The 26,193-nt window shown below is 35.6% G+C and overlaps 1 protein-coding gene across 3 annotated transcripts in view; it reads right to left on the bottom strand.

Annotated features, from left to right (window-relative positions):
* Window positions 1-342: 342 nt before the first annotated feature.
* PTPN4 (protein tyrosine phosphatase non-receptor type 4) overlaps window positions 343-26,193 on the bottom strand; it is a 108,889-nt gene continuing 83,038 nt past the window's right edge. For 2 of the 3 annotated variants that reach the window (XM_021526145.3, XM_021526146.3), the window contains 12 exons: window positions 25,009-25,168; window positions 22,092-22,175; window positions 21,949-22,005; window positions 20,493-20,649; window positions 18,869-19,035; window positions 17,326-17,416; window positions 17,178-17,239; window positions 16,263-16,409; window positions 13,864-13,992; window positions 12,221-12,369; window positions 9,135-9,270; window positions 343-6,644 (listed from right to left, as the gene is read on the bottom strand). In XM_021526145.3, coding sequence (XP_021381820.2) covers window positions 6,558-6,644; window positions 9,135-9,270; window positions 12,221-12,369; window positions 13,864-13,992; window positions 16,263-16,409; window positions 17,178-17,239; window positions 17,326-17,416; window positions 18,869-19,035; window positions 20,493-20,649; window positions 21,949-22,005; window positions 22,092-22,175; window positions 25,009-25,168 — 1,426 coding nt within the window. In that variant the 3' untranslated portion in view covers window positions 343-6,557. Of the gene's footprint in view, window positions 6,645-9,134; window positions 9,271-12,220; window positions 12,370-13,863; window positions 13,993-14,597; window positions 14,717-16,262; window positions 16,410-17,177; window positions 17,240-17,325; window positions 17,417-18,868; window positions 19,036-20,492; window positions 20,650-21,948; window positions 22,006-22,091; window positions 22,176-25,008; window positions 25,169-26,193 lie in introns of those variants that run through there. The other variant, XR_013340360.1, reaches the window with a different exon arrangement.

Below are 26,193 nucleotides of genomic sequence, written 5' to 3' on the forward strand. Positions count from 1 at the left end.
TGTCAAGAAGGAAAGTACAAGGTGAATATTATCTGGTACCGGAGACATATAAATGTGGCACAGCAAAACCGTGGGTACAGTAGCAAGAAAACTGGAAAAAAAAATTAAACTTTAAATTACTAAAGCACATCTTTATTTTGCAATTAAACAATTAAGATCCACAAGTAAACTATATATATATTTTCAAGTCTGTACCTAGACAACTATTTGTCAACTGAAATTAAATATATCCACAAAATATGCATAACAGCATTTTTTCACATAATAGAATGAAATTTTTACTTAAGACTAAAACAAGACTTGTTAAATGTTAATTAGCATATTTATCCTGGGAACTGCTGGTTTTCGGTAGAAGTTAGTGTATAATTTTAATGGCAAGAATTTTATCAAAATGAAGACAAATACATAAGGCCCTTTAAAGCATACAGTAGCTGCAGTGACAAAAGCTGAATTTATTTTCACATTGTCCAGTGTTGACCAATTTCAAGTTTCCATCGTTTTCCATCAACCGCCCTGGCTGCTTAGCCAAGATGGTGCATTTAGGTTGTTGGTTTGTTTTTTCCCTCCCCCTCATGTGCTTTTAAACAAATTTATAGGCAGAAGTCTACTTATGGGAAGAGCCTTTGCATCCCCCCAGTATTAATAAAGATACACAAGAGTTAGTCTAAACAATGCAAGAGCTGTTCAACTCTGAGATGATTTACTCCACACTTGCAGTCCATCATTCAGCAGAATGAAACTGAGATGAAATTTGACAACTGAAATCCACAGCTGGAAATGCAAATTACCAGAAGTAACTGGCAAAAATATTGCCACCATCTGATTGTTAATAATTATCAAAATAATACTCTTCCCTTTGTATTTACACATTGTATAGCACCTGTTACAGAAAAAAACCCAAACCTTACACAAACAGCCCTGCCAAATTGACTGGTTAAAATGGGATCACTGGTAAATGAAGCAAACCAAATGGAAAACAAATCTGGATACACTGGATAAGATAAAACCTTCACTCTCTTACCTTAATTTTCCTGTAAGATTATTATGGGTTGTTACTGTGGTGCCCTGATGTACGAGATAATTGCAGTGGATCATTTATAGTCTAGTCCTTGTGGATATATTCTAGTCAAAGAACAAAACAGCTTAACATAAACTGTTTAACCCTTTCACTCATGTCTCAGGCCCCTGGCCTAGGTGCAAAAGGGTGACAACTTCCTTAAACTTTGTTGTGCATTATCTTTAGTTATCAAAATTCAAATAAGTTAAAAAAAAAAAAAGAAATACTGATTTCCAGGTAATTGATCTAATGTTAAAAATAATGCTTAGCAGAAACATTTACAGTAAACATAGCTGATTTGCAGCTAGCTGAGAGAGATCACATACATTTACAAGTACCCTGTAAATTTCTATTTTCATCTTTTTTTTTCCTTTTCTGCTTTTTTCCCAAATGCAGGCTTCATATTCATATTAAGACAGGAAAATTGAGATGATAGAATTATCTTATTAATATCTATTTTCTGAAAATCCCTCAGAAACACAAGAACAATCAACAAGAAATAGCTGGAACAACAGAAAGCATTTGTACCAGGGTGTAGTCCAAATAATCTCTGTGCAGAAACCCATTAAGCATCTCTCTCCATACCCAATTTATTTTGTCCAATAGTTCAGTCAGTAGTAAGCATGAGATAAAGTGCTACTATTCAAACATCAAAACACTTTGAAAAAAATTATCCTTCAAAATGTGTAAGCTCGCTAAATATGAAATACCACAACCAACAAGCTGCCAGCCAGTCTGTAAACCACCATTCTTGCTACAGCAGACTAGAATCAGATATTTTAGTGGCTTTTGAAAATGAGGCTACTAATCAAAATGTCTAAATTTTTTAAATTGAATATTTCAGCTTTTTTATTTAAAGAAAGTCATTAATCTGCCCTCTTTACCACTGAGATCTCAGTGAACAAATATGCCAAAGCCAATAGCCAGAACTTAGAGCTTATGCACCAGATCACAATTTGTAGCAGAAGCCCTATGAAAAGATAGACACCTGTGGGAGTAACAAGCACAGAGGTAAAATCAGTGAAAAGGAATTGACCTACTTTGCAGACTTCTAAACAAACAAGTGACTAAGTGCAGTGGGATAACGGAGACTGGACAGAACAGTTACACTGAAACAAACCAACCATTTCCTCCTTCTAACAGCTTCCCAATCACCACTAATTATAAATCCCTGCATATTCATGCAAGATCCACAGGTAATCAATGAGTATGTTTTTACCAAATCTTAATACTGGATCCTAGCACTAGAAGTAGCAATGGAAAAATACTTCTTCAGTCTCAAGACAAAAGATGGGTACACTAAAATTGGCAAATACACCCAACCCAGCCAACTGGGGACCTGAGATATGAGCTACAAAAACACTGCAACTGATATTAGAGGACACCATTCTTCAGCTTGGTGGGAGTCCAAATATGCAAAATTTTCATGTGGACCATAACCAAATCACTCCTTGTATCCTCAGGGCTGAGGGGCTTGCTGATTGCTGGCATAGTGGCTCTACAGTCAAAACAACAGCATATAAACTGGACACCCTTCTTTTGCTTGGACATTGGTGGATCTGTAGAGCTTTTCATGCTCATGCTAATTCCCTGAGCCACCAAACATCACCCACATACCTGCACACACACTGCATAAGCATAAAAATATCACATAATTCAGCTCCACAGCATACCTGGAGCTCCAGCATCTCCATGCCAGACCTTCCCTTCGTCCCATTTCCCTGGGCAGCGCAGCTGCAGAACATCTGCTGCATCTTGGCCCTTCCACAGGTACCATGAAGCTTTTTGGAAGGTCTCCACAGAAAGTTGCCAGCTGCACAAGTTCCATAACAACCTCCTCATGTTCCTTAATGTCCCAACTGCTTTCTCACCCTTTCTTTACTAGATGGTGTGCCAGACTGTAATCAGATATTCTAGAAGTGTTATTGCTTTATCTATATGACATATAAGCTTTTGAGATTTAACAAACAAATGTGGAAGAAATGTCAGCTAGCATTAAATCTAGTGAGAAAAAGACCCAGGCATTCTCTTTTGCATAACTGGGAGAGAATAGATAAAAATAAAATGCATAAAAGCAGTGTTTTACTGTGTAAGACCTACAAGTGATTGAAAATAACCAAAATGCTTCCAAATTCAGGATAAATTAAATTTTCAGCCTTCAGTTACCTGGGATATCTAATGCAGTATTTCTCAAGGTGGACTGGCTGACAGTCTGTAGGTGGTTTATTAAACAATACCTGTATCTTATTTCATATTTAGCAAAAATAAAAAAATGCTCCCAAAAAACACTCAAAGCCCCCACTAGAGCCCCTTGTCTTCCTACTAAAATAACCCCTCAAATCCATTTTAAACAAGAGATGGTAGTGGTAGTTTTCAATCTGAACCTAAAAGTAAAAAACAAAAATCTTAACATTTTACATTGGCACAAAATTGTCTTAATATTGCTCTTATTTACAATGAAAACTACTTATTCTTTTTTCTTTAACTGGATTTGTATCATGGAAGTGTTAGAAACATACTCTTTCCCACACCCACCCAACATTTTTCCTAATCAAATGGTATGAAAATAATTATTCATAAAATCCAACAGTCATAACACCAATCACATATAGGTCTATAAGTCATTATGTCTGAAAGATACATTCATGTTTTGTACAGCATGAAACATACAAAAACTTCTTTAAAAAACTCTTAAGGATGATACAGATCTTCATAACCCAAAGTAAAATATTAAGCAGTTTTGCTTTTTTTGGCCATATAAAAAATATTTTAAAGGCCATTTATACCACATCAGGTAGAAAAATTTAAATTACTTGATTTATGGTGCAGAAAGGCTTCAGTGCTATTCTCTTTCCCAAGCAGTTTTTGGTTACCTTCATCCTGGCTTTGGAGAAGCCAAAAGCCACTGAGTCGCTGATGGCCAATTATGAATAGGTACTTAGTTTCAATTTTTTCCCCAGTGCAGCTAGTTAATAAACTACAAGTCAGTGCAGAGGAAAATTCTGAAGAGACTTATTATTATTGTCTGTGTTTGTAATCAAAACAGTGATGACAGATGACCAATACACATCCCACACTAAATTGTGGTATAAATGGGACTTTTGAACTCGAACTGCTCTGGCAATTTTACATAAGAATATTTAAATATGTGACATACCAATGCTATATAATGCTGCTATAACCTCCATTTCTGATTTCCCCCAGAATAACAGGGCAAATGCTATTTTTGTTTACAACTTAACTATGAAGAAAATTTCTTTCAGAATAATGGATGAATTATTTTACTTTTTGGACATTAAGTGCAGAGTTCAATATAACCTTCTAACTAGCCAGCAACTCAGCTAATAACTTCATCATATGGAAGTTAAAGAACTATAAAAAAGAATTTTTATTTGTTGCAAGTGGCTTAAAATATAACTGAGATTAAAGCTACCATATTACTCTTTCAGTTCAGTTCAGATCCAGAGATTCTTGTAAAATTTATTTTTCACTGAGGGATAACATTGACTTGAGCATCAAATCTAGAAATATAAGTAACAGGGCCACAGCCCTCCTAATATTATTTTGTTTTCTAAAAATATTTAAAACTCTATCTTCCATTTGGCATTGTACTTCTTGTTCATTACTAAGTCATAAGCCAGGATTTCATGTTTCCTGAATCCCTTTTCATTTAATAGTTCATAGCTGATCTGTTTCAAATGTCCATAGAACAAAGTATATTATATAATATAATTTTTCAATAGTTAAAAATTATTTAGTGTAGAACTTTGCATTTTAATTCTATGCTATATATATAGCTTACAACAAAATTAAATGGATAAACATTTTCAGGAAACCAATACAATAAATTAAAACTTTTAAATAGAGGGCACAAAGTTATGTTGTCACAGGGCAGTCAAATAAGTGACTGGTTTTTCCTTACAGTATATTACACTGGGTACCTTGCTTCTGACTTGGTTTCTCCTATACTAGAAAAATATTAAAAAACAGGGACACTTATGCATCTTTAGAATGAGCTCAGATACTGTATCAGACAGACAATTCTTACAAATCTTCTACCTACTTAAATAAGAAGCAACTCATACCAACTGGAACAATTTTCCACAAGCATAACAGAAGGCGATTGGGGTCATTATGAAATTAAGTTCTGGGATAACTTCATAGTGTTCTCCTCCCTTCTCCCCTCCAAGCAAATAAAAGAAAATAAAAGGCAGACCTGTACGAACATGGCTTGAAATCAACTAAGAGGGCTTAACAAGTTAGTTAGAAGGTAATGGAATTAAATCACATCTGATTGTAAATTCAACTTAATTATCAGTGCTATTAAAGAGTTATGTCTAATCGAGTAAAACAGCTATTCTCAATAAAAGGATAAAACCAGGTATCAGCTTCTAATGACCTACCAGCATTTCGCAGTAAGATGCTAGTAAGTTACTAGTTGGAAGGAATGAAGGAATGTGTCAGATTTTTGATATAATTACAGCACAGCAGCATAAAATGCTCATTCATTAAGTTGGCAGAGGTGCTTCTGCTACAGAGAGTAGCACACAGGTACTTGTATAATGAAAGAAGGAATGGCCCCTTGTGGTAACATATTCCAAGCACCAAGGGCCATTTTAAAAATCTGAATCCATTAAGATAAATATGACAGGACAACACCACCCCATGGAATCATGAGTGCCTTTCACTGGATGTACGCTGTAAGTCTCAAGGCACTTAAGGGGTTAAGACAAAATGCATGCACTAGCTCCCATCACATAATCTGAAGTCACACAAATCAGAATACACCAGTGTATGACACACAAGCTGTGCCGAAGAAATGCTGTTTAATTATATGTTTTTATTTTAAAGTTTTTATTGTTATTATTTTGTACAAGATGCTGGTAAGTGGGCATTATGCAGCTACTGCTGGGTTAACAGATGCCAGCTCTCCTCTAACAACCAGCTGGTCTCTAGTAAGGGTGTAGGACAAAGTGTGCTGCATCAGTAGGCAGTGTGTATCTATCTAGTATTGGCAATATTGCTAATGTTGTAAAAAACAAAACTGTGAGAGTCTGTATATAGTAAATAAACCTAGCACTGGAAAAAGACCATGGCTTAGTGTATTTTTTAATTTGTTTTTCATTTTAAGAGACATGGGTGTAAAACAGAGTGAAATAATTCCAAGCCTTGTTTGTAGCAATTCAACCAGAAGCGCAGTATATGGCACTACAATGAAATATCGTCGATTACCCTGAACACAATTAGTTCTTTCAGTTTATGGTTTGTTCGGAGCAAATCACGAAAATAAAGTCTTCAAACAGATGAAGGTTAGAAGAGTTTCAGAGACTGATTTTGTTTCAACGTAAAGTGCAACAGTGCTGAAGTTTTCAAAGTCCTTTGTCAATTCTTTGCTGTACTTCACTATCATTTCCTGCAAGCAGTATTATGGCACAAAGAATGTTGCCAGTTCATGATAGAGGACAGGATTCCTCAATTGATATCATAGGTTTTTTGCTCTTTACTTATGCAGTGATGCTTGTAAAGGTTTAATAAATCCTTCTTCATACACCTTCAAAATAGCTTCACATACAAATCTGTACTGACTCTGAAAAGAAAAGCAGATTCAGTAAATTGAAAAGAATTGCAATTGAAAAATGTCATTTGGAAACAGAAAAGGCCTCTAAGATTTCCCCACCCCATTCTCTTGACAGGCCAAGAACTGTGTTTCAAAATTAGTTTAGGAAGCATAATACAAAAGGAGCTTTAGATGAGAGCATTTTGTTTCTCAACAGAAGAATAGGATGAAAGGCACTTTGAAATATATACGAAAGTCATACCCAAAACCCCAGTATTATTATTACATCACCTATTTAGTAATTTTCTGCTCTTTATTTCCTTGCTGAAATGTCACTGACCTGAGGTTTCCATGCCCTTGGATTTAGAAGCCATAGTTTCAAAGCACTTTTTCATACTTACATTAACTCAGGCATGTTACTGGCACCTCCCTGTCAGAATCTGATTTAAAAGAAATGTTTCATGTTTTAAAAACCCAGACCTCCTGTTTCTTAACATTATATAATGTCTAACTCTTCAAGGCATCAAAGTCTAGCACCTGCATACACAGAGGTGACTAAGAGTTTGTTTTATTTAAATAACAGTTTAAAAAACTGACAGTAATCAAATTAGACTATAATGAAAACAAACTGAAATGAATGGAAAGTGCCACAACTCACACTGCATCCTGCACAATGTGTCTACGCTGGTTAGACCTCCAGCACAGCTGCACTGTCAGTGTTGTGGAACAGCCCCCTCTATGCAGCAGTCAGTGATGCCAGAGCTTAAGGGATTAACATATGACCATACGTAGCAGTAGAGCCGTTATGTGCTGTCCTGTCCCGTCTATGTGGAACAGTTCATTTCCCTGCACTGGTGCAAAATCTGCGTTGGCCCCCGAGGGCGGCGGAGCTGGCCGTGCACAGCGCCCCCCCGCGGACAGCGAGCGAACCCCCCGGCGCGCACGAGCCGCGCTCCTTTGGCAGGAGGAGGAACGGGAACGGCGGATGGCCACGAAACCTTAAAAAACCCCACACAACTCCTTTGTCAGACCTTCTCACTCTGATGCACTAAACACCTGCTTTTCACTGAATCTTGAAATATTTTGTTTTCTAAGAAAAATGAGGAGACCAGATTATATTGGGCACATAATTTGAAAAAAGGCAGTTAGAACCCTTTACTAATAACACTTTCTCCCCCTCTACATACGTTAGAGAGCTATCCATCCTGAAGAACTATCACAAACAGCAAGAACCATCCTTTGCTATTTTTCATTTATCATCACCTTTCTCATCCTTCCTGTGCTACCTGAATACAACAACTTTTTAGTGAAACATGAGTACTGGAACATTAATTCAGCAGCACTGAATGACTGATGAACTAGAAATGGAGACAAATAGTTTTTGTCAGCCTTAATACTCTCTGAAGAACAAAAAAGTTTTATTCAAATTTTATTAGAGGAACAGCAGCAGGCACATGAAAATTACTACAGTAACTACCTTCAAGTAATTTTGAGTCGATACTGGATCTAGTGCCTTTTCTCCTTCAAGATGCCTTCTCTCTAAATGTTGTGTACTGTGAGTAAAACTGCACCAATTACTCATGATTACTCTTTCAAAATAAAAAAACAAACCTAGAACTATCCAATGCTTGGAACAACCAAAAATCTAAGTTGTTTTTTTTGGTTTTTTTTTTGTTTTTGTTTTTTTTTTAAAAGACAACACAACTCAACCTTTTCACCCTTTTTAGGTACTTTCTAAAAATGTAAAAACAAACTGCTCTTTGTTATATTGCTCTATAAGCAATACCTGACTGATAAAATAATAAGTTTCTAAATTTGTTCTAAAACTCTTACAAGTCTGAAATATAATACATTAACTATGTCACAAAACCCAAACATTACAGGTGCACGAAAAATTCTGGTATCTTAAAGTAAATCAAATGCCAGGAAAGCCCCAAAAGAATCCTTTAGCAAGTTACTATTCTTAGACTAAGTGTACTTAGGATTGCTTTGATGGATCTCACATGAGATTTAATTGAACTGATTTTTACAAATCTTATTTCTTTGATAATTTCCCTTTCAGTCATTAACAGAGTGTAATTGAGGCTTGTTTCCATTACAACTAAGGCAACATAAAATCACTGAACTTCATCACTGAAGTTTTTTCTTGCATGTCTTGGCTCTTTCTGTGTTTATCTTTTATACTACTCCCATTCCCATTCTTAACACCTGGAATTAGGCTCCTGCTTTCTTCTCTGAGCGATTTTTACACTGTGAAACTTGACCCTTTTCGTCATTATTTACCAGGTATTCCTGAAACAGCTGATGCTTTTTTTTCAAGTTTTCTCAGTAGAAATATAAATAAATGCTCCTTTCCAATATCCTTAGGAATTTATTTTTGCCTGGAGCCAAGGCTACAGCTACACTGGGTAAAGGTGATCTCCACAATATGATCACCAAGTACATTAAAAATCTATCCAACATGACTGGATCATAGGAAATTATTGTTCTGCAACCCAGAACAGCAGGGATGATACTCACAGGTGTTTGGATCATCATGGCTCTTTGATCTCTCATGGTTCTTACAATATCTAGAGGATAAACAGGCTGATTGCACTCAATGAGACACATCGCTGTCTCCATCGTGATCAGAACTCCTGTGCGTCCAATCCCAGCACTGCAACAGCAACAGAAACACAAAGTGGAAAATGAAATCAAGTGCCTGGAGTTCATACTCAAAGACCTTTCTTCTCCTGGATTCTCAGGGTTGATCATTGTGGCTCCCACACTGCTGGGGCAGGGATTGGACTGGCTGTGTCTGTCTGGAAGCAGCCTCTGTCCTGCCTGAACAGAGCAAAACCCATCAGTACAGAACTGCCTTGGAAGAGGAACTGCCTCACCCAGCCATTCCCCTGAGCAGAACTGACAGAGATGTTTGTTAAGATCCCATTACAAACCACACTAACATCTAGAGGATAACAAAACATGAGCATATGCTGGACACATCGTGTCAGTTTGACTGTTGCTGAAACAATGATTTCTGAAATGTGGGGCCAATAAAATAATATTCATGCCCTTCAAGTGGTACGTACTTTCCTATTTCCAAGTAAAAAACCATTAATAGAAATCTCTGTAGGGTGACAATAAGGATTGTTTTCTTGTTATTAAAAGGAATACATGATAACAATCCCTTTCAAGACAACAAAGTACCATAACGTGCATATCTCAGAATGGCAAAATTATCAGAAGAGCTTACAGACAAACATTTTTTCCTTAAAAGTAAAACAAAACTAAAGATTCATCTGCTTTATTTTATATATACATAATGCTTTTCCAGAAGTAGCAAGCCTTAAAGACTGAATATTTAACCTTGAATTCAATGAACAGTTTCAAATTTTTCAATTAATGTTGCATTTTTGAAATAGACAACAAATGTTTCCTCATACTGGAACATAGGGCCAAATACATATTTTGAAATGTCAGCATTATCCTAACTGATGCAATAAATTAAAGTGTTTTGATCTAAAGTGATTCATATAAACATTTTAAACTTTGAAAGTTACTTGTTCCGATTTTAAAGAGTTACTTCAAATTAAGTCTGGCTAAACTACTATTTAAATCTTTGTCCAGAAGGTGGCATTAAAGTTACTCTATATTTCAGTGATGTGATAAGAATTTTAAGACAAGTGCTGGTTATATAAAATGATTCTGTTGTATTTATATTTCTAGAATTTATACAAATAGAACTGAAATGCAGAATGCTTTATCAAATCCAAGCACAAACAAACAGTAACTGTCAAAGACTCATTTTATAATTTCAAAGGATTCAGAGGGCAACCATGATGGAAAATGTGATAATTTCCCTATGACAAACATAAGGTAGGATAGGAGTCCTCAGCTTAGAAAAAGAAATCACTGAGTGATGGAGTAAAACACTGAGACAGGGCATGGACAGGATGGGTGGTTCCCATCTCACCTTGAACAAGAATTAGAAACTGTTCAACGAAACTAGTACAACCTTGTAAAGATAAAAATAACCACATGATACAACATCAGAAACTAGTGATTTATGCAGCTCAATATAACAAAAAACATTCCAACTCCTTAAGGTCTTGGTTGCCTTATAACCTCTGTGAGTTTGGACCATTTTATCTCTAAATTATTATTATTGTACAAAATAAAATAGTTTTCTTTTAGCTATTTAGAGTCTTCACACTAAAGCTGGTAGCTTACTCCTGAAAACAAATTTTGTTGCACTAATGCCCTGTCCTATTACACTGAAGAGATGTTAAAAATAGAGTGAATGCACCATATGGAGGAACACCTGGGCTCCTTCTGCTTGACTCCCTGCTGGAATTGGTTATACTTCCCAACAGCCACCAAGTTGGGCCAATTAAGTAAATTATGTTCAACTGTGGTAATCCATCTCTTTTCTTCTGTCAAACATAAATTTTTCATAAAGCTTCAATTACACATTGAAATTATCAGTTTGGAGCTGAACTGGTGCCTCCCTGAGATGAATGAAACTGTTCCTACTCTCCATTGTTGTTCCAGTGTTTCTGCACTGTTTATATCATAGACGGTATATTTGGCTGCCATTTTCACCGTCTTTTCACAACCATATTAACCAAAAGTATATCAATAATGGAAGCTGAGAAGCAGTATCAGTTAAGACACTGGCATTCTGGTACTAGTTTCCCTAGTCAGTAAGATTCATCCTGACATGCATAAAACAGAACTTGGGAGCAGAACTAATGAAATACAATTTCTGATACACAAAGTGTATACCTAGTTTACTTGTAGTCTTTAAATTTATTTAATTTCTTACACTTCTCAGCTTCTCTCTGAAAAGAATGATATATGCCTGACTCAGGAACACTGACTCTCTGGGGAGTATTCAGAATATATATGTATATTATTCACAGAACTGTTCCCCAAGAATTGTGGTAGCACATGTTCATCTGAAAACAACTATTATTCTAGTTTGCTAATCAGGTATTTTAAAATTATTAAGATCTTGAAATTTGCTACAGGAATGGAGATGCTATTACAAAGTATTGCACAAGGAAAAGAAAAATCACATTTCATGTGTATGTAAAGATCTAAACAACAGTTATTTTAACTTAAAACAAAGGTAAATTGTTGAAAAAAATGTCTCATCTTAAAGTAAGCATCACAATACCACATAGCCCAAAACTGCAGACTTGAGAGAAAATGTCTTTTAATTGATCTTTTAATAAACAATCCGCATTTTCCACTATGGATCATTTACACAGCTATTCTAGAGCTTTGTAGAATAGGAACCTATTCCTCATGGTTACCAAGTATCTTTTGCCATTTCCCTCAATTATTATTCTGCAGATTGTAACCACAAGCATTTAAATTGCAAACAAAACAAAACATCACAGCAAAATGCCTGAACAGAGCAACATATGTTGCTATTCAAAATCTTGCTTATTGAAATGTCATTACCACATTAAATATTTGTTTTATTTCAAGGTTGAGTTTTCCTGTCATCCCCAAAGCAGATAATATTAAATATTTCTTTCAATAACAAAGCACAGAACAGCTATTTGATGATAAAAATAGTTTTGATGATTTAATAAAACTGGAAAGAAATTTGTTACCTGCAGTGAACAACAACAGGTTCTTCTCTGCCAGCCCTCTTCTTTCGCACAAGACACACGAAATCGAGGAAGTCGCTGGAATCATCAGGAACCCCATGATCAGGCCATGCTATGTACTGGATTTGGGTTAGCTGGCGGCTTTCCTCTTTCTAATCAGACACATGAAATTCAATCAAGAGTAATTCAAGTCCCATTTTAAAAAAGCACCAAAAATAGTAATTAAAAAAGTCAACAGTACATTCACACCAACTTGTACCCATAATCAAAGTGGCTTCAGTGCTTTCAACTAGCAGTGCTTTATTAGTGCTAACCATTGGTCAACCCTGGATTTTACAATTACATTTTCTTTTTTTTTTTTTTGCTTAAAAGTAAAAAAGGGAATCCACAAATGCTTGCATCTTCAACAGGTGAAAAAAAATTACAGCGCACATAATAGCAAAGCAGTTCAAGGATACCAGCAATCTAACTGAACACTAGATGTACAAGAAGGTGGTCATATTCTTAGCAAACCAAATTTAACAGAACGAGATAGCATCTTACAAGATCAAATTACAGAAGTGGGGTAGGGAGGGGAGATCAGAGATAAAAGCTTTCCTTCAGACTCTGTGTGAACAGCAGCAGTGTTTTGGCTTGCTCTGACCCTCCTGCACCTACAAGGCACAATGATTTTGTTTTCTACTCCCTCCTGGCCCTTGCTCTGGTATCACAAATATAATCAATCGGTCTCTGGTTAGGGGAGGGGACAGCCCGGGCAACCAGAGTCGAATTTCAAAAGAAGGGGAGCTACTGCATTTTAAATAGCCTTTAGGCACTGAATCATTAATAGAGATTCCACGGCTGATAGCAGATGAGCAATTGTCTCAAGAGGACACAGGGCAGGAATTTTAACTGCAAATTGACTAAAAGGCAGCTCTATAAAACTGGCTTCTCAACCGGTAACTCAAGCAGCGAGAAATAACTGTGATCTAAATTCCAGATACTCATTTCCAAACATTTCTGACATTGAAATGCTGACTGGGGAGGCTCTGAAAACTACACATGCCCTGAAAATCATGCAATGCATTTTCAAAAAGGTCCTTGTTTACATGTAGTCGCAACTCCAGATTCATCTTTCAGCAGGATTTATCTTCCATATTCTTGCACATATTGTTCAAGATGGAATTATTAAGAACTATTTGCCTCTACAAAGACTTTTTATAATCCGTGTTATGATGAAACACCTCTAATGTCTCATGTTCTGAAAACATCAAGGCAATAATAAGTTTCTCAACTTCTTTTATTACTCTTTTTCTTTGGCCAGGTTATGAAAGACACCAATAAAAACTTTTAGGATAAATAACATATCCTTCATGTGATCCAATTCATATGATTTTGAAAAATGAATCTCTGTTATATTTTTGCTTATGAATGGTTTGTTACCGAATCTCTGTTATATTTTTGCTTATGAATGGTTTGTTACCATTCTATAGAAAGAATTTCTCCTAAGAAAGTACATGACAATGAGTAGATTTCTAGAGGGTTCTAGAAATAAACAGTGCCATTTACATGGATATGCCATCAAGTTGAAAAGAAAATCCACATATGTTATAGGTAGTTTCCAAGAATTCTGCAGATTAATACATGAAAATATATTAAGGTTTTACCTCCAGATTAGTCAGTGTCATTTCTCGAAAGACATAAGCAGGATTTCCTTCTTCTGAATGGCAGGTAATCTGAAAATTTCCATATGATGAGCTTCCTGATGGCTCTGGCCAGTACTGATGGCATTTAACCTAAGGTCAACACATTTTTAAAAATGCCTGTGTTTAAATTCAGAGTACAATTTTCATTTTCTCTAAATTTTATACCTTTATTTGTTACAAATTATTTTGATCATTTTGTAATCACTGTTTAATTACTTACCAAACAGACTTTGTTACCTAATTACTGTTTATAAAATAAGGTATCACAGATTTCCTGTTTCTTTTTCCAAGAGGACACATGCACCAGCTCTTTCAGCTAGTTTAACTGAAGATGGATGCCTTTAACTTCCATGACAATTTTTCAAAGACTTTATCTATAAATAGTCCATCTTCACACTTGACTGACAAAGATGCTGCTTTATAAATATTTCTGACCTCCAAAATCCTAATCTGATCTTCTCAAAGTACATTTATATGGGAAAAGAACAAACCAAAAAAAAAGGAAACATGTAACAAAAAAGTTGCTAAGCTAATGCAGAAAATAAGGGGATGAAGATGGTGGACTTCAAGGACTCCCAATCAAGTCCTCAAATGTGAATGAAAACTTCAAACACTATGATTTTCTGATATATGGTTTGAATGCCTAATTACAGAGGTAATTTCAGTTCAAGTGTACTTTTGCAGTTCCAACCCACCTGGCGAATCTTTAAGAGCAGCCAGATTTGCAGACTTCCTGCTCCACTGAGACATCCCGGCATGCAGTGGGATAGTGATGTCAGAAGCCTCATGATCAGCTTTAGAGCAGGGAGTCTGCCTATGGGTATAAGACAGATAAGTCCTTTTATTTCATTATTAAGCAGCTCTCCAAAGAACTCCACAAATACCATTATTGAAGGGGTGGGGGAACCTCAGAGAACTGCTATTGCAAGTCTGTTCTTAGCAGATCTGCAAAGAAAACCCAAAGTAAAAGGGCACTTGTACTGAAATTCCCTCTAATCGTGTTTATTTGGAAGCAGGCAGCATAATGCAAACACTGAGTCATTTAAAAATGGTTTAAAATCACTGCAACTTCCCTTCAATTATTCTAATTCTATTTTGAGACCTGACCTCACAGCAAGTATATGGTTGTTAAAAAGTCAGAATATATGCATACAGCAGAACTACAGCCTAAGTTGATCAGAACAGCCACAATCCACTATAAATCCATCTTCAAAAGAAATCCTGATATGGAGGAATTCCACTACACTTTTAGTGCAGACAGTAATTTCTGTCCACACACTTAACCAGCCAGTGCTACTGTGAATGCTCCAGACTAAACCAAGCAACTCTGGAATCACACTGTGTGTATGACCACACTTGATTGTTTTGCCTATCTCCAAAGGATAGAATTGCATGAAATCCAAAGCTATTAAGGAGAAACTACAGCTTAAACCAGAACCAAACAAGCCACAAAGCACACCTGAGGCCTTTTACAGTACCATACACAATTATTTTTACTAATTTTAACTCTTAATTACTCTATTATTAGTATTCTGTTTTAACACATTTTATATACAAATTAAAGGACAATGATTATTTCACATGATTAAGGCAAATCTTTATAACAGAATAACATTTTATGGAAAATTTTAGAGTTCAGGTTTTAAGAAAATCCTTGATAAGACAGCCACCCAGGTATAGTATATTAACACTACAAAGCTGTGTTGGGCTGCCTTAAAAATTAATCTCACTACTGATGCAACTTCTTGGAGTTCCTTCATTTGAAGTTTAGAGAAAAAAAGTTCTATGAAGCTAAATTCTAGGTGCTTTTTACTTTCCAATAAACAAACAAAGCAGACTGAAAGTATTTGAGGAAATACATGAAGAGTTAAGTGCATTTCAGGACTGAAAAAAGTTTAATTATTAGCTGCATTAACAACACCAGAGTGTTTAAAATATAAGACTCATCACTGCAAAAGAACTAGGAATGCACTGGTCTTATGAAAAACAGTTACAGCATGATACAACAGTTCTGGTTGGAAGGTACCTTTAAAGACCATCCAGTCCAGCCCCCTGCAATGAGTAGGGACATCTCCAGCTAGATTGAGTTGCTCTGAGCCCCATCCAACATGACCTTCACTGTTTCCAGAGATGGACATTCATCACCTCTCTGGACAACTTGTGCCACTATTTCACCACCCACATTGTAAAAATATCTTCCTTACATCTACTCTACCTACTTTTTCTAGTTTAAAATCACATCCTCCTATCTCCTTGACATATTATATGTCATCACAATATATTCCTCTAATCTTTTAAAGGCTAATCACTAACTTATTTAGAAGATTATGGAAGAGGTATTTAAGGAAACGTTTACTTACTCTGCCCCGTTCCACTTGAGTTGTTAACATCACAACCATAGAAGAGCCTTGCTCCCAAGTCATCTGCCAAAAATCAGGACAAGTGTTCGGTAACGGACCTTGGCAAGCAATGTACTGGTTTATTATTGTGGAAGAAGGGATTTCCATCTAAGAGAAGACAAATTCATTATTGCAATTCCTACAGCAAATGAAAGTCAGGCATCAGACATTTACAGTTTAGCAACTAATTTTTAAAAAAGCATCCATTACATTAGTTCTATTTCTTAAAGGCTAGCAAATATGAATTGGCACAGATAAAAATTCTTTAAGTGTTTCACATGCAAAATTACTACAAAGATTCAAATACACTTTACGTATGAACTTGTAGTCATGTAGTTGCCATAATAAAGATTAATGGGTGAAAAAAGAAATTACAGAGCAATTGGAAAATAATTCAGGTGCAAATATTTCTTGCTGTGTGGGCTTTTGACACCAGCTTTTAAAACACAGATCTCGGAATTTAATATCTGGGGTTTTTTTCATTACCGTAAATAGCTGTAATTTTTTTTCCTTACTAACAATGAAAAAAACAAGATGCAAAAGAAATTGATGCCAAATTAAACTTTACTGTTGTTGAATACAACTGTTGGAAAAGTAATCAGGAAAGAATACTTAATTGCTCTGGAGCGGGCTGGCTTCAGATTGTATTTTTTCACATTAAATGCAGGGCTAGACTTTAAGATATATGAAAAGATGTGCCAAAAACATTAGGAAGCAAATATCTACAGGAAATTTCAAATCACCTGACTAGAGGTTTAATAGCCATTCTAGCCTGAACTAGATCTATATAAAAAAAGATTTCTTAAATCAATTTTTTTCATTGAAAAACTGTAGAATTACTTAATGTCAGAAGCACTTCTGAAAAGTACTACTCACATTTATATAATTTGCATTGATGTAATCTTCATTACTTTTTAAAATAACCCGTGTAGCATCATCTGAAAAGAATTTTAGAAAGATGTTACTTATTTAGTAACCACAGTAAAATACTTTTGAGAGCACATACAGACATAGCAATACTTACAAGGCGAAATGTCTCTGTATCTGTTTTTGGAAATGTTTTGAGGTAATCTGGCACAAGACATTGTCATTCCAGGCTTTTTCCTGTACAATTGCTAAAAGACAAAGCTGATGGTCAGAACATAACAGATGCAATAGTCTCATTATTATATTATTTGCCTAAATAGAATTTATTCTAAAAAGAGGTGCTTTTTAGAACATAAACTATGAAGCAACAGTAGCTTCTACAAACATGAAAACACTCTTAAAAATAAAGCACTATAAATTTAGTTATGCTCTGGGATCACTGAAAATGACCGATATGTAGCCAAAATTTGTTTAAAGACCAAGTGAAAATTAAATTTCAAGCTTCCACTAAAACATTGATACAGAGAAAAAGTAATATTGCCTAGTGGTAAGCAAATTCACTGATATTGACATCCCACTTGGTCATTTGGGGCAAACAGATTATGTTGTGTATAGGCATGTACCTACAATGCACGTCTTTCAGTTAGAATTTTTGGTTTTTTCCCCCAGACATCCTTCTGTATTCCAATAACTGTAGAGCAAATCCTGGTTACCTTGCACTTTTCCTGCACAAAATTGCCCTTGAGAAGTTCCTGCCCTTTCATGCCTTGGTCATGCATTGCCACAACCTTTGTGCTACAAAAAATATCAGTGAAATGATCCAGGTTCAAAAAAAGCAGTTTAAAAAATTTTACATATTTAACCAGCTAGAGAGAATAAAACTTATATTAAAGCAGAATTTTAAATAACTTTAAAAAAAAATCTGCTCTTTCTAAATATAAAAGGAATTTTTACCAAAGTTCTTAAAGAATAGTATATATAATATATTTTATGAATATATGTTGTAAAATATATGCTAGGTCTCCATTTGGTGAGGAATTCACAGAATTTGTGTTTTACAATCCTACTGTTTCCTGCTTTAAGACACTTGATCTCATGCATTTAAGATGGATATCACCAAGGCAGAAGTCAATGCTGAAGAAAGACCATAGCTATCAGCAGCTTAATGACCCACATTAAATGCACTACTGTTCTGAAATATGTCAATAAAAATCAACTATTTATAAAATACACAGATACATTAGCCTTTTAACACTAGGGCACTACTTTTCATTGGTTATTTTACTTTCCCTCATTGAGAATGACCATAGAATGTCAACAGCTCCATGTCATTCAGTTTCTGCAGCAACTTAGGTATGGAATGAAGGCCTTAGTACAGAATACATATTTTGGTAGACATTCTTCAGCCTTCATTTTTCTGAAAGTATTTTATTAGCATGTCCCTGATAGCCACAAAAAGTGTAAGTAATCAATAAACCTATTTATAAAACTGAAACATAGGATTAGGTATTCTTCATTTGCACATACAATATAGAATTGATTTTTTTCCTTGGTTATTTTTCTTTTGAGCGTGTAATGCAAGTGTTTTGCTAAAGGATGCTGACTGTACTGAAATTTAACGGTAATCTCCTTTGTTTAAAATAATTGCTATCCCAAAAGACTTGGAACTTGCCCCCAGCCCCAGGTGATATGGTACTTACATCAAACTGAGCCAGGACAGTTCCAGTGATAAGCCCCTCTGCTAACTGAATCATGGACTCCCTCAGAGCATTATCATCTTGATGGACACCATCAAGTGGAGATTTCTCAGGGATGTACTGAAAATCAGGCTCACTCTCCAGCTTCTCTTCCACAACATCGTAGACAGCTAGAACAAAAAAAGGTATGAATGCTCTGAAGATGCTGTTTGACTAAAGTTAGCAGTCATTTATTTAAAATAGCAAAAGCGCCACATTTCTCCTGTAGAAAAATCCACACTTATTAGCACATTAATTTTTGTCCCCATCAGAAAGGACAGGGAGCCTTTGCTGATGATTATAATTCGTGATAAAACTATTTTTTTTCTTTGGTGTAATAGTAATTTCAAGTGAAAGCCCATCACTGACAGCTAAAATTTGATCAAAACTCACATTATACCCTGCCTTGTCTGATATAACTCTCTAATCTCAGATTCGCACATCATGCCTCTGATATCATTACAACTGCATTTACATTTTACTTACAATTCACTTAGAACTCATTTTAGGCTTCAGTAATTAGGGCAAGAAGTGCAGACCACCTGAGAAAATTACATTTAATACATGGCATTACAAAGCTATCAATGTGTGCCTTGCCTATAAGCTCAGAAATAATATGCATCCTCTGCTACACATAACAGACATACTGTTCAAAAGCCTGTTTTTAAATTACTTTACATCACTACAAAAAAGGAAACTGGCAACTCCTCACTTCTACACATCACATGTTTTTATCCAGAATACAAAGATAATCAATATGCACGGGGAAAGATAGTTTGTTATAGAAAATGTGCAAACAAAGTTCTTAATTTTGTCTGAAAAGAAAGTAAGCACACAAAAGCTGCAAGAGAACTTACACACAGAAGGACAGCACATGTAAGTGGAGAGTGCACATCAGTGAATAAGGGAAAATTTTTTGAGGTGGATGAGGTACTCTGCAAAAGTAATTTCAATTATTCCAATTAAGCACCAATATTTTTCGTTTTGCTTTTTCCTCTCCAACTTCACTGTAGTTAGGAGTTGCAGCAGAATTAATCCAGTGGCCATCTGCTGGCTATGACCCAACAGTGTATTTTGTGAATACACTGTATATGCTTTTATTTAGACTGCATTTTAATACTTCTACTAAGACTCCTCAAGTAGAAATGTTACCAGTGGTTTTGGATTGTTTGAGAAATGTATGGAAGGATTTTGTATGCACTGACCTCCAGTGTAACCCAAACACTGAGTATTTGGTGACAGGTTATTTGTGTTTGTTGAAATTTTCCTTAAGAGAATAATAATAACCTTATGAAATACATTCAATATGCATATAGCTTTCTGGACATTTTTATCAAGGAGTGAGAACAAAATTTAAATTAGCTCTCTGTCAGAAATATTTGATGTCTGGCTTTATTATTTTGCACCACTTAGTTATGCACATTTCCTTTGATTAGGGATCAATACACTGTGTTGTTGCAACTCCTTTTCAGGGAAGGGAGTTATTTCTTACAGATTAAACATTCCATCCCAGGACACAAAATGGAGGTTAGAAAATGAGAGCAGGGTGTGGATTTTTATTTTTAATTATGATGTACAAGCCACTCACCATTGGGTCGAACTAGGAGCACAAGTTCCCCTGAGTGTCTCTCACAGCTAGCTTTAATAAACATTACAACTTGGTCGTGGGTATGCTCTGCTATGTCCCTGCCATTAATAAGGACAACCTGGTCCCCTTCATTCAAACGAGGGACACACAAATCAGCCTGCAAGGTTGAGGGAAAAAAAACAAAACCAGCTGTAACACAAGCCATTACCAATTTCTCACCTTAAAATAACAAAGTCACTATTCTGGAGCTTTCGGAATCCTAACAGCCCTGTTGCTATGGCTGCTGCACTGTATTCAAATGATAAATGCAAGAGTTACACAATACACAGGCAGTGCCATTCCCACTTGCAGCTGGGAGGTGGCTGGCACTGTAACTTGTCTTTCAGCAGCTGTTACTCTACCCCTCAGCTGATGCAGAAAGCTCTTGTGTTTGAATCACCCTTTGTATAGGCAATTAAAAAGCAGGATGTTTTAACTTTGAAAGGAGAAACATGGCAAAACTGTGTCCAAATCAATTTCACAGGCTTAAATGCTTCAGGTCTGAAATACTGCAATGGAAATGGCAAAAAACCAATGCACAACTCCCAGTAATCCCAGGGAAAGGAATTGGATAATAAAAATTGTTATTATAACTGCAGTCTAAACATCATTGGAGAAAAGAAAGAGCACAAGCCATCACCAACTATCTTCTCCCTTCTGAATGAATGTTTAAAGCTAAAACTATTCATGTTATTAAATATTTCATGGGTAATAATTAACAAGATACATGAAAAATTATTTCAGCAAACATTTCAATAATTTCAAACAGATAAAAAGAAAAAAAAGGCAGCAAATAAATGGTTAACTCCACTCTTAACACCTATTGACAGAGCTGACTCCAGTCAGCTGAATACCAGGTCAGTATTTCTGGCAATAGATCGACAAATATTTTGCCTGGTTTGAAGACACTCTTATAGTCACTAAACATCAGTAACAACACACAATCAGACCTGATGAATGATTCATAATGTCTGGTTTTAATCTACATGTTGGCTTTACTCAGCTACATCTGTCACTGAAGTAAGACATTTTCTATTTTGGTTATTTTTAACACTCTTTCAATATGTAATTTATGTGAAATTACTGAATGTCTATATCTAAAAAAAGCAATAAAGTAAAAGTATTTTTAGGATGGCACAGCTCAAATACCAGTGCATACTGAGCATTTATAATGCCCTGTAATTTTCAGAAATTAAACTTTGTTTCAGCAGGAAAAAAATACTTTTGGGGATTGAAGAACTTTAAAAAATATGTTATACAGCCCCATCAAATTCTTACTGCACGTAATTTGCTTTGTTCTGATAATGTAATAGCAAAAATCAATTTTCATAGGCAGCTAAGAAATAATTTCTCATTTTCAGTACATCCTTCAAGATACACAGATATTGCTACCAAGTTTGTTTTTTTGATAACTTACAGGTGTTCCCGGAGCTACCCTGGACACTATTACTGGCATCTTCTGATCATATCCACCCTTTAAAAAACAAATTAAATTAGTAAGAAATCCCAAATGTCAGAAGATAACCTTAATAAACATTAAAGGAATAGATGTACTGTTACCTTTACATTGAAGCCAAACCTTCCATTTTCGTCTGGTTTCATTCTGATCATAACAAGATTGTCATGGGGGACACCACCATTGGGCTAATAGACAAAAGTTATATTATATTAGTACATATTTTGTTCACAATTATATTTTGAGGCTATTGTATTTAATAATTCTGCAGTTTCCTTATCAAATAACTACTCCTGGACACTTGAGAAAATATCAATCAAGAACACAAACATCTTAGGTTTGCATAAAAGGGAAAAATTACATATTTAAGAGTCTTGGACATAACTAAGTTAAAGGCCTGTTCTGTCAAAGCAAGCTCAAAGTAAGAAAGTATAATAGAAAAGACTAACTGGCTTCAAAACTCTAATAAAAACAGGTTATCAAATGGAAATTTAAATTCATTTTAATTACTACCACAATGAAGAGCTGCAATAAGAATGTAATACAATGAAAAGGAAGATAATTGAAGATGTCCTTTTGTTTCTATTAACTGCAATATGCCAGTAGTAAGCAAGGAAATCCTGGTTCCCTATCCCTCACTCCATTTCCAGTCTAGTGGAGAATGAGGTGTGACATATGCTCTGCACTGTTTCAACTCTGAAAATTTTAGCTACTTTCTTCTTGGTTTTATAGCTTTTTATTCTGAAAAAAATCAACTTAGTGCCATTGAAGTGATTTTTAGCTGCTTCCTATCTATATTTATTTCACAGACTGAACATTAGCTAGTATTTCTATAGTTCCTACAATAAAAATGCAAAGTAATAAAGAAATGTGTTTCAAGGAAGTTTTCAATGTTACCAGTTACAGCAAAGCAGAAGACTCATACTCAGAAAAATAAACAACAAACTCAGAAAAGCAAATATTTTTATATGTTAGAAAGTTGAGAACCTAGAGTTTCACTAGGCTAAAGAAGTCTGCACAATCTGGCTCATTAGAAGTTAACTCAGTTGCAGGTGTCTGCTGTTCTTGGTTAAAACAAAACAAAAATTACCAAATGCATTCATAGTAATAAAAAAGTGAAAAATTTGGGAAAGTTTTTTCTTTTTCAAAAGCACAAGAAATGTTAATGTAAAGAACGGTTCTTAGGAAGCCTGATCATATGCCAATCATTTCAGCCTATGTTCACTGGTGTGGGAGATCAGACAGAATGAACATCAACCAAGTGCTCACCTGCAGCATTTGGTAGCTTTTGTGCCACTGCATTCCCCAGACAGAAAGGAAATGATAATTTTCTGCTTTAAGATGCTATTTTGAGAAGAAGTTTATAAAGCAAATGTGCAGAGAGCACTGTATGCCATCATTAATGTGTTTAAAGGGACTTTGACCACACTTGTTTTCAAGTACTTTCAAGTACTACTGACATTCCCAAACTGGACACTTATGGATTGCAGATGGAGTAAAAAGTTGTCATTCCCTTATGTGTCCTACTACCTTTCATCATAGACCCTCTATACAAGCAAAAGAAATTCAATAGCTTTATGAAGTCAAAATGGTGAGGGGTTTTCTCTAAAATATTTGAGATGGAACAGCAGAAGACTTTAGCAGTGCAGGAACCTGAATTCTGGTCAGAAAAGCAATTTTGAAACAAAACAACATTCCAAAAATTTCAGTCACGCTATGTTCCTTTTTCTGCAATCCCCAAAATAAAAAGTCATCAGCAGACCAAATTAGATGTTCAATTACAACAGTGCGCTGCCTTCAGCGAGACTGCATAAATGTGTCCCACTGGAGCACAGGAAACAACCACACTGACAATGCACAGAGAAAAAACAATCTCATTCATGCAGCTGTGTTGGTTTTGCAGAACTAAAAGGAGTTAAAAAAACAAGTGAAAGTTATTTTTGTCAATTTGGTAAAGATAACTGAATACAGGGCAGAAGAACTTGATGACTAAAGTAGTGTTATCTTTCAAAACAGAACAGTATTTTAATGTGCCTCAGGTAAGCACTGCCTGAAGACAAATCTGTTACAAATTCTGTTTCATTATTTAATTATAACAAAAAAAATTTACAACATTTCCAAAACACTCAAAAATTCCAAACTTTCACTTTTGAGTCTTTTACTAAAACCCCAGCTATGAAATGAAACAGGGGATTTATGGGAATATTAACTTTGTTGTAAGGCCTAAGAGAACAGAACACCATAGGTTTACGCTTCAGGATGCAAAAAAAAAAAAAACAAGCTAAGGCATTTCTAAATATCAGTTTGGGGAGGTGACTCATAATTTTGAAAGCCTGAGGTTGACAAAACCATTTACACAGTATTTGCTACATCTGGATGTTTTCCTATCCCGCAACACGTTTTTTGTCCTATTTACTGTTCACATCAGTATAAAATCTAGAACCACTGGAAAATTTCTAGAAGGACAAAAATCACAAAAGTGATCAGGAAGATCTCTCCACAGTCAGATAATCAACTATCTTACTCATCTCACACATACTTGATTATGGAAAAAGTTTTGTATTTGCTGTCACAGGCTTCTTGATAGTCTCTTTCTTGGAAATTCTGTTGAGAAATGCAACCACATACTCAAGAAGCTTCTCCTGATAAAACTACTTCAGAAGCTGGTAGGCATTTTCAGGTTTAGCTTTTTAGCTAAAACTATATTAAACAACTGCAATGTATTTAAAATTGATGGCAAATGACTTCTCAAAGAAGAGGTTAGGCAGAAATTTCTGCATGTGCTGAAAAGCTAATGCTCAAAAGTTTTCCATAACTATCCCAATGTAGTGATTTGTTGTCAATTGACAAAGGACTACTCCAGCAGCCAGAGTAAAACCAGCAGGAGCCAGTGAAGGGACAGCAATGCTGCAGGGTAATGCACAAACATAGCAGCTCTGAAATGCTTCAGAACCAAGCTCATTAAAATAGGACCATCATTCTGATAAAAAGCAGAATGATTAAATGAATAAAAAAACTTACGGTGGATTTTTCAGGTGATGCAGGAACATCAAATGTTTCATTTATATGGTTATCCAGTTCTTGCTGTGAGTGTGAATGATGAATTTGGTTCCAGCTATTCTTTTTAAATTGTTTGGGTGGTAATGCTGGAGGCTGCCCATCTATAGGAGTCTCTTGAGATCTAAATACCAAAATAGAAATATGAAGTGGAACAATCATGAGATATGGACAGTTCTTTCAGGGCTGCAAATAAACTGAAAATGTTAGAAGAAACCCAAGAGTCTGAGAGATGATTATCTCTTTGTATTTTTAGAACCTTAAAATGTAGTGCAGTAGCATATATAGGCAGCCTATGTTTGCGCCTGTTGCAGCATTTTTCTTGACAAGTAACTACACAGAACCAGCAAGTTCATCTTTTACCTATGACCTTCCTAAAAAATGGTTTTAGCATGCTTAACCCACTACTCCTAATCTGCAAGCACTCTATTGTAGATTAATAAAAATGTTCTCCATGTTTTTGTGTAATATGGAGAATTTCCTTTTGGAAATCCTCTTGGAATAAAAGCTTAACTGTATAATTTGTATTACATAAATATATGATTCATCTTTCATTATATGGATTTAAATTTAAGAATTAAAAAGAACATTTGGAAAGGCTCAAAAGGTCAGCCAGCTCTCAGTTCCCATTAACTTAGTTTGAATGCCAGTTTCTAAATACCAGCAGGATATGTCGTCCTCCACAAGCACCCCATTAAAAGGTGCTATTAAGTCATTAACAATTCAGACAACAGCCCGCTGATACCAGATCCATAAAGCATCAAGAATGAACTTACAGGCTATAGCTAAATCTAAAGAGAATGCTACCACCAAAAACAGGGGTGTGTGTTCTTTCACCCACATCCCTGGCTGCTTCCTTGAAGAACTGGTCCTCCTCCCTTGGCTAAGGCAGCTTACACCAAGCAACCACAACCAATTTTCAGCCAAACCTGGGTCCTTTGGTTTATCTCAGGGCTGGCTATCATGCAGAAGGGGAAGGACTCCCAGAAGCAAAAGAACGACACTGCTCCTTTCATTATCAGCAAGCTGTAGTGGTAACTCATCACATAACTCCCTCCAAAACACACATGAGCAGTTCTGCTGTATTAGTAGTCTCTACTCAGTGAAATGTTAGCAGGGCTAGACTCTCAGTATGAGACTGCACAAGGT

Source organism: Lonchura striata, chromosome 8 (assembly GCF_046129695.1).
Source record: "Lonchura striata isolate bLonStr1 chromosome 8, bLonStr1.mat, whole genome shotgun sequence".
Lineage (NCBI taxonomy): Eukaryota > Metazoa > Chordata > Aves > Passeriformes > Estrildidae > Lonchura > Lonchura striata.